Source organism: Gymnogyps californianus, chromosome 5 (genome assembly GCF_018139145.2).
Source record: "Gymnogyps californianus isolate 813 chromosome 5, ASM1813914v2, whole genome shotgun sequence".
Lineage (NCBI taxonomy): Eukaryota > Metazoa > Chordata > Aves > Accipitriformes > Cathartidae > Gymnogyps > Gymnogyps californianus.
Window position 1 is genome coordinate 45,404,374 of NC_059475.1, and position 9,067 is coordinate 45,413,440.

General features: G+C 59.2%; 1 protein-coding gene across 1 annotated transcript; it reads right to left on the minus strand.

Annotated features, from left to right (window-relative positions):
• Positions 1–346: 346 nt before the first annotated feature.
• On the minus strand, positions 347–8,697 carry RPS6KL1 (ribosomal protein S6 kinase like 1). Its single transcript, XM_050897485.1, has 10 exons — positions 8,460–8,697; positions 7,800–7,924; positions 6,878–6,970; positions 6,002–6,049; positions 5,095–5,227; positions 2,839–3,747; positions 1,931–2,020; positions 1,694–1,776; positions 1,302–1,397; positions 347–1,175 (listed from the first exon to the last, which is right to left on the minus strand). Exons 1-10 carry the CDS (start codon positions 8,695–8,697, stop codon positions 1,065–1,067), a joined length of 1,926 nt encoding a protein of 641 aa, XP_050753442.1. The 3' UTR covers positions 347–1,064.
• Positions 8,698–9,067: the final 370 nt, after the last annotated feature.

A 9,067-nucleotide genomic window follows, 5' to 3' on the forward strand; every position in this document is an offset into this window, starting at 1 on the left:
TGTTCACACTTGTTTTTCTTCCATCCTGGTTTGTATTTACTCTTATCCTCCTTCCATCTGTGCTGCCTCTCAGAGTTCATGCCTTTAAACCCTTGCTGTTTGGTCTACCACAGTTGACCGTGCTCAAAGCACAGCAACAAGGGCAGCAGGGCTGCTGTCCTGCCAGCAGAAAGGAGCACCCAGGCACAGGAGGCTGGAGCCAGAATGGGTAATGACGACAAAAGTCAAGGCTGGAAGAAAATGCAGGCATTCCCAACTCTGAGCTGCAGCCACGTGGCTGTGCGGACCCAAGAGGCTGTGAGGCAGGCAGGGGCACGAGGGGCAATGGCCAGGCACTCAGTGCCACCTTCTGGATGCTGACAGCCCGTGGGCAACACCAACCCAGGGTTCCCAGGCAGGTTTGAGAAACGGATTTGGGGCTCTCCCTCGCTCAGCACACTTGGCCCACACCTGGCTGGTCCAGCTCAGAAAGAAAAGGACATTTCTGCAAGCGATAATGAGTGGTTTATTTTTTTAGAGGGCCACGGGGAGAAGAGGAGAGGGCTCCCTCCCATCTCGCCCCCGCAGCAGGCATTACCCACACACACATGCAGTCAGGGATGGGCACAGACCCCAGGCTTGGGCACCAGCCAGCGGGGCCTGGAGGAGATGTGCTTGGAAGCCACAAAAAAATAACAGGGTGAGGGGTCACCTGTGGTAGCAGCAAAGATAAAAACCATAGGGAGGGAGTCCCAGGGCACGGTGCTAAGCTGAGCAAGGGATGGCCCTGAAGGGGAGCATGGCCTCTCCCCGGGGGTGGGCACCTGGGCTCCCTTTGCCACCAGGGAGAACCTAGAGGAGAAGACAGCCTGGCCCGGACCACAGCCTCCTCTCTTGGAGGTGCCAACAAACACAAGCAGGGACAGAAGAACATGCAAGGTTGCAAAACCTCATGCGTACCCCACCCCGGGGCAGCCCTTGCAGGCAAACCTCCCCCAGTAGGCAGAGCTGCCACTGCCACCTGGGGTCACAAGTGCCAGGGTCAGCGGCTCTGTGCCCAGCTCCCTGCAGGAAGGACAGCCTGCCTAGCCCACCAGCTTGTTCCATGGGATGGTGCTGAAGAAGGAGTGGGACTTCAGCTTCGCCATGCCACCTCCTCCAGAGCCCAAGCGCCGCTTTGGGTTGTACTGCAGGAGCTGCGGAGAAGGGGGATGGGACAGCAGGATGGGGAGACGGGGACACTGGAAAAGCTACCCAGGCTGGACCTTGCCTTTCCCCAGCCTCTAGCCCCGTCCTCCCTCCCATCCACCTGAGCCCCTCACCTCAGTGAGCAGCGATGTAGCAGCCAGGCTGAGCCCCTCCGGTAGATGCAGCTGGGTGTGAGGTTGAATCCCTGAAGGATGGTTTTGGGACAGTGCCTGGCAGGAGACAGAGGGTGATGGTGAGCAGAGGCACTGAGGAGGGTAGGAGCACCCTGCTGAGCCTTCATTGCCACACAACCCCAGCCCTACATGGCATGATTTAAAACACGGGGCCCTAAACACCCAGAGACCATGCGCAGGCACTAGGAATTGCACGCCTGAAGCAATCTGGCACAGCACTGAGGTGCCAGGAGGGCAAGGCACCCTCCCAGCCCCTGCATGGCAGGGAGCCCTTGTGCTACAGTGTCACCTCCTCCTGCCCCACCTCCTTGCACAGCTCCTCTGCCTCTTACCACTCCTGTCAGCAACTCATACAAGAGAGAGCCAAAGCTCCAGCAGTCAGCTGCTTCGGTGGGCTCCGCAATCCCCCCAACTTCTGCAGAAAGAGCCAGAGGGGCGTTAGAGCTGGAGGCAGGGAGCACCAGTGGCTGTACCATGCTGGGCATATCTTGCTGCCTGCAGAAGCCCCCTCACCCCCAGTCAGTTGCACTGGGCAGAGGGCAGGAGAAGACAGGGGATGCATCCCATACCTGGGGCACTGTACAGCTCTTCCTGTGCCTGGCTGCAGGATTGGGGCTCCACTTCTGTCCACTGGCCAAAGAAGGTGAGACGGATATGACCTGCAGAGCAGCACCAGAGGAAGTTAGGACAAAGCTAGAGACTTTGGTCGGAGCACAAAGCCAAGCCATATCCCTGCAACTGGGAACAGCCAGGGCACTGGGCCCCTGCCATGCCCTGAACGCAGAGGCACTGTGCATCCCCTGGTACTGCGCATCCCTGGCCTCCCAGTGCTTGCCCGAGATGCCCAGCAGGCACTCGCAGCTGGTGAGAGTGGTTATGTGGGCTCCAAGCTCACAGACCTCAGTGCAGGCTGTAGTGAAGAAAGAAGCAGTTGTTAAAGCGGGGGGAGGTTAGCTTTCCCCTTGCAAAGCTCTTTGCATTTTTTCCTAAGCAATTTGTACCTCTCCAGTTTGCTTCAGATGTTGCCAGCTGAGCAGGGACTTGCACTGGGCTTGCACTGACAGCGGTACCCGTGGCTCGAAGGGATGGGATGGCTCCAGAATACCCCAGTGGGCAGTAACTACAAGCAGGGGAAAACCAGTCCCACTAACCTCAGGCACAGTTCAGCTGGTCTCAGCTTCCCCGTGCTGGGATTTCCCAGGCAGCCAGCCCCCATGTGGGAGCAGGGGCAATGCATTCCTGTGGCTACGGCCCCTGACTCTCCCGCTGCAGGGCCATCTCTTGTAATAAACGCTTGGAAATCCCAACTGAGACCGCACTTCCAGGCTCAGAAACATCCAAACCTCCCCAGACTCCCACCCTCCCCCAAAGCAAACTCAAGAAAGTCCGTGTCTCCTGGAAATGGGGCAAACGGCAGTCTCCCAGCCAAGAGGCCAACCTCCTCCTCCTTGGGGCAGCAGCCTGGGGCACTACCTACCGGCTGCATCAAGCAGCAGGTTCCTGGGGTTGAGGTCCCGGCACAATACACCCTGTTGGTGAAGTCCCTCTAAGGCCAGGAGGATTTCTGCTGCCCACAGCTGCACCTGCTCCTCCTTCACAGCCCACGCTCTCCGGCAGTGCCCACGGGAAGCCAAAGCCCTGCACTGTCCTAATGGTGGCTGCTCGCTGAGCCAGCCATGGGTCAGGCTTGCTCCCCGCGAGGGCTCCCGCACCCCTGGGTCAGGCCCACAGGGCTTGCCAGAGCTGGACGGGGCAACTCCTGCACGAAGCTGCTTCTGACCCGAGGTCAGGATGGGCCGAGCCCAGGGGACCTCAGATACTTGCTGAGACGGCAGCTCCCCTGCCCCTGGCTGGCCCCCTCTCACAGTCTTCGGTACAGGGGCAGGTGTCTGGGGAAGCCTGGGGTCTTGTTGGGGGGCTGCTCTCTCTGATACGCAGCCCGCGCCGCTGGTTAGAGCGTCCCAGGGGTAGATGACCAGGCCCTGGCTGGTAAGGTGGCTGGGGCCTTTGGCTGATGCTGCTGGAACACGGTCCACGACACCAGACACAGCCTGTGTCACGCTTAGATCCTGCCCTCCAGGTGCAGCCCTCGTGCTGCCGGCGGGAGCCAGGCGAAGCTGGCAGTGGTTCCCTGAGCCAGGGTCCATGGGGTCGGGGGACTGCTCCCGAGCAGGTGAGGCATCAGTGTTTCCCAGTACTCGGTGGGTCGCAGAGCCTGGGAGGCCATTGCCTGTCCGAGCAGAGAAGATAGAGACTTGGCTGCTGCCCTGGGAGCTTCCCACGCTGTCCTCTCTGCCACAGTCCCTCAGGGCTTGAACAGTGTTTGAATCTGCAGAGCTCTGCTGGACACAGTACTTGGAGCGGAGGTGAGACCACAGTGTCTCCCCTGGAAAGCACAGAGAAGAACAAGCAATGGGGCAGAAAGCATCCCTGGTTCCCCCAGTGCTGACACGGCCCGTTCAGGCACAGGCCAAGGCCCACACACCAGGGACGTGATCGAGTATCATTAATCTCCCCTGCAGCAAAGCTCAAGTCCATGCAGAATACTCCCTGCCCTACAAGCACACCATGCTCAACACCACACCTCCCCGGGACCTAGCACACCAAAGGCTCATTCCCACCTCCTTTAGCAGCCCTGCTCCCCATTCTGCACAGTCTCCTTGATCCCAGCTCTGCCACTTCCATGTCACAGGCCAGCCACATCTTCACACATGCCCCTGATCCCACCGCCATGCCCACTTTCCCCTGAAGGCCTTTCCTCCCTGCATGACAGAGATGCCAGAGTGCTCCCACAGCACAGCACAGAGCCCGTGGGTCAGCAATGAGCCAGAGTAGCGAGCCCTGGAGCCCACAGCACACTGCCAGGGCTTCCCAGCTTCACTACGTTCAGCTGCTGGCTGCCAATTGATCCTACAGCAACACATGAGGAGTTGAGGCTGTTCTCCAACACACATCAGCCTTCATTTGTCATTGCTGGACTCCGCTGCTCCCTACACATCCATTCAACCAGCAGAAAGCAAAGAAGCTCCTTGGGACAAGCCTCCACCTCGTCACACTTCTTCCCTAGGATCTGGGACAAGCCTCAAGTTTGCCTCCTTGTTGTACCCAAACCCCAATGTGCTCCCTGCCCTTTATGCCCTGATTCTCCATCTCCTCTCTTTGGTCTGATCTCAAAATCCCGTGTGACCTCTGCTTTTGTAACCAAAAAATGTCTTATAAAGGTCTTATCAAAAGATTGTTTTGTTCTACAACATCCAGGTGAACTACCTCACTTGGTTCTCCTTCTCCATCACCTTCCTGTCATGGTCAAACAATGCCAGTAAAATGAAGAGGTTTTTCTTTTCAAGACGCTGGACCACATCAACCTCTTTACCTCAAGGCTTGACCATTCCCTCCCATGGGACTCACTGGTCCTTAAGGCTAGTTTGCATGTAACACCCACGCACACACAACCTCTTTCTCCTTGTAGGTCTCCACAGGCCCATTTCTAGGTTACTTCCCCAGTCAGCTCTTACCAAACCTCCAGAATCCCCAATACAGCTGAGCAGCCCCTTCCACAAAGTTTCCAAGCCCTGGTACCCACCACCCTTCTATGAAGAAGGCAGCTTGTGCTGTCACTATAAAAAACAGTCCCAAAGCAGCAGGAGAAACATATTTGAGATTTTAAAGAAAGGGAGGTTGGGGATAAGAGCAGGATGCTCCACGGATGGGAGGCAATGCTGTCCCCACTCACCCTGCACGTGCTCCAGGTGGAGGAAGATGGAGTCCTCACTCACGTAGTAGCACAACAGCTTGACCATGAAGGGGACCCCATGAGGGATGATGGTCTGTCGTGCACGGGTCTCAACGTGGGATTTGGGGAGGCTCTGAGGAGGTACAGGTAGGTGGGTGTTACAGCATGGTAGGGACGTGGACTCCCTGCAACCTAGCACCTGGCAGGGCAGAAGGCCAGCCAGAAAGGTAGCGTGCCATCTGCCAAGCCCCATGGCTGCTCCCCTGCATCACCTGCAATAGAGCTCCCCACCTGTGGAAACCTGCAGCTCATGCTGAGAGGTCTGTCAGTCCCCAGCACCCAGCTGTGATAAGTCAGGGCTCTGCAAGGCTCTGCCAAGGCAGAGCACTCCCCACCTGCGCTGTGGGACCCAGAGGACACTGCTGGTCCAGAGCAATGGCCTTCCCCCACAACTGCCCCTACTCCCTTCAGACGGGAACCTGCCATCCCAGCCCTCTCTCCTCTCCCCTCTGGAATGGATGCTTCTCCCTGTCATGCCAGGGCCTCCTTGTTGAATTATTAACGTCCTTTATTTTTAGTTCCAAGGGCTCTGGAAAATGCCCTAGGACTTGTACTGAGCACACCTCACCCACGACCTATTTCAGGGGTTGACCCAGATTAACACAGGCATAAGGCTTGGCTTGCAGCATTACAAGGCAGAGAAACAGAAGACCAAGGAGAACCACTTCCATTATGATCACAGAAGATGGCTGAGGCAGCCAAAAGAAGCTTTATGAACAATGAACTTCCTCCAACACCTCTGTGAGCTGCTATTTTTTAGTCCTCTCACCTGCCCCAGCCATCTGCTTGGACAGGGAGGCTCTGGCATGACAGAGAGAAGCAGGCAGATGAAACTGAAAACACCCACCTTAAGTATAAAGGTCCCACCAGTGGCCGGATCCTGGACAATCTGCACCTGGGAGCAGTATATACAGCACCGGTCAGAAGTGGTGACTGCTCCCACCCCACACACAGCCTACAGGAATGACCCAAGGGACTCAACTCTGGAACTGAAACAAACTCCCACCCAACTAGAGGAGTTTGGTAGTGCTCAAACTCCTACTCTTGAAAGACAAAACATAGGTTATTAGCAATGAGATAGCCAGGCAGCCAGGGAGTAGAAAGTTAATTAAACCAAGAGGTGACTCCCACACCATTTTTGCTTCCTTCACAAAGAAGGGTTTCGCACTGCTCCTTCTGGGCTCTGTGTGGTGCGCTGGGCTGCCCACCCGGGACTCGGCAGGACAGGAGGACCACATCAGTCCTGAGAAACTGAGATGTGTGAACGGCAGAAGAGAGCAATGTGCCAGTGAGTGTATGGAGACTGTAAGCCTGGCATCTTCGCTCCAAGATCATGAACTGCTCATTAGTTTATTCATCCAGGTAGCTTGTCTTCTGCTGAAGCCTAGATTATCCATAGGAGTCCACCATCGCGGTACCTAGGCATCAAGCACGATTCCACACATGGGAAAGAACTGGATGCATCAACCTTGTAAATATCTTGGGAGCTCTGGTAAGCAAAAGTAACGGGGACATTAACAGATTTCCCAGCTAACTCCTAAAGGGTCTTGCATCCTTGCCTGCGAATTTTCCTTGGTGGGAATGGTGTGGATGGATACCCTCACGTTCCTTGGCGGGTGCGCTGGGAGCCAGCACGCCCATCCCAGCTGCCAGGACCCTCCAGCTTACACTCCCTTTGGTCCAGCCCCAGCCTCATCCCCCCAGTTCCAGGTCGAGTCATTACCTTATCGATCACTCCCACAACCTTACACCGTCTCAGGTTCTCCACTGCCGAGCTCAGCGTCCTGATCGGACGGAAGCGCAGGCTGCTGTAACCCTGCAAGGCGGTGAGAGAAGAGGATGAGGGACCTAGAGATGCTACTGTCCATGAGAGCGGGTGGGAGAAGCCCCCGCATTTTCCAGAGGAGGCAGCAATACTGCCGGGCTGGTCAATATCTACAGACAACACTCCAACGGCCGTGATTGATTCCTAACATCAGCTGGACTGTTTTCTTGGCCAGCTCCTGGATTTCTGAAGTTTTCAGGGAAAGCTTGCACCTGCAGCAGAGGTAAAATCACTCCAAAATTTGTACCTGGACCTGGACTGCTTCAACACTAAGGGGATCTGTATGGAAGGTAGTTGTCTTTCTCCCCTCGTCCTTCTCACCAGGCCCCAACCCTGCCCTGCCTCCCTCCCCTCTCCCTTCATTAACCACCTCCTTCCCACAATGCAGCAAGCAGCCATCATCTTTGGTTTCCATCCAGATGGGCACAATGACAGGGAAGACAACGTTTTTAACATCTGACAAGGTGGTTCCCCCCAGTGGCTTCAGTCCCACCAAAAATGGCCATTTTCACTATGGTGGCAGCAAGCTAAACATACACACCTCAGGGGGGGTCCTGGGAGCACCCCAGGCAAGCTGGGCCCACCTCAGCTCTTCGATCCAGGCAGGGTGAAGGGCTGCCAGCTCCCTCGCAGCCACCGGCATGCCAGGACACTCTGCAGCTGACGCGCCTGCCATTTTCTCTATACCACCTTACCGTGGCATCCAGCAGAGGCAGTTGAGGAGGCTCACTGGGGCTGCTTTATGTGTGTGTGTCCCAGGTTTCCCAGCGCCACAGATTCGCTGCCATCCCACCCATGCCGCCCCACGCCAGCCCCTCACCGTGGCGGTGGGGTTGCCACCCCCCGCAGCCCGCTGGAGGTGGCAGTTGAAGATTTCCTCCGCGCGCCTCAGGTACTGTGTGATCTTCCGCTTCACGGCCTCCCGACGCTCCTTGTTGGGGTCAACTGCGGTCGGCGCAGAGGGCAGGCATGAGGGGCCTGCCACGCTCCCCGGAGGGATGCCCCAGCCCCCTGGCTGCACTCCCCGGAGGGATGCCCTGGTCCCATTGCAACACTCCCCAGAGGGATGCCCTGGTCCCATTGCAACACTCCCCAGAGGGATGCGCTGGCCCCCTCACCACTCTCCCCAGAGGGATGCCCTGGTCCCCTCACCCTTTTCCCAGTAGGGATGCACTGGTCCCCTGGCTGCAGTCCCTGGAAAGATGCCCCAGTCCCCTCACTGGTCTCCCCCAAAGAATGCCCCGGTCCCCCTGGCCGCGGTCCCCAGAGGGATGCCCCGGTCCCATTACAACGCTCCCCAGAGGGATGCCCTGGACCCCTGGCCATACTCCCCAGAGGGATGCCCCAGCCCCCTCACCACTCTCCCCAGAGGGGTGCCCTGGTCCCCTCACCCTTCTCCTAGTAGGGATGCCCCCGCCCCCTCGCTGTTCTCCCTGGAGGGACGCTCCGGTCCCCCACCCTCCGGGGAGGCCCCACGCACCCTGCACGCCGCGGAGCAGCACGTCCACGCCGTTCTGGTAGTGGTTGAAGGCCTCCTCGTAGTCCTCGCTGACGTCCCGCTCCAGCGCCAGCCGCAGCTGCCGCGCCGCCTCCACCAGGTAGTCCCGCCGCCCGCCGCCCTCGGGGCCCGCCGGGGAGACGCGGCTCCGCAGCTGCCCCAGGTAGACGCGGGCCTGCGCCAGCGCCCGGGAGCAGGGCTCGGCCTCCGGCCGGCTCATGGCCCCGCACCGCCGCCCTGCGCCGCCGGGAGACAGGGAGCGGGGACGCGCGGGTGAGGCGCGCCGCATGCCCCGACCCTTCCGCCGGCCGGTGACCGGCGCCGTTGACCGGCATGGCCCCCGGCCCCGGCCCCGGCCCCGTCCTCCGCCGGGCCCCCGCGGGCACGCACCTGGGCGAGCGCTGCCGGCAGCATCCTCCGGCGCCGCCAGATGGGGCGGGGCGGGGCGGGGCGGGGCGCGGAGGGGCGGGGCCGGGCCGGGCCCGCGTGCCGCCGCCGCGCGCCCCCGGGGCGGCGGGGCTGCCGGGGCGGCGCTGATTGGCTGCGGATGAGATCATCATCCCTCCCCTCCCCCCCCGCGGGGGCTGCGC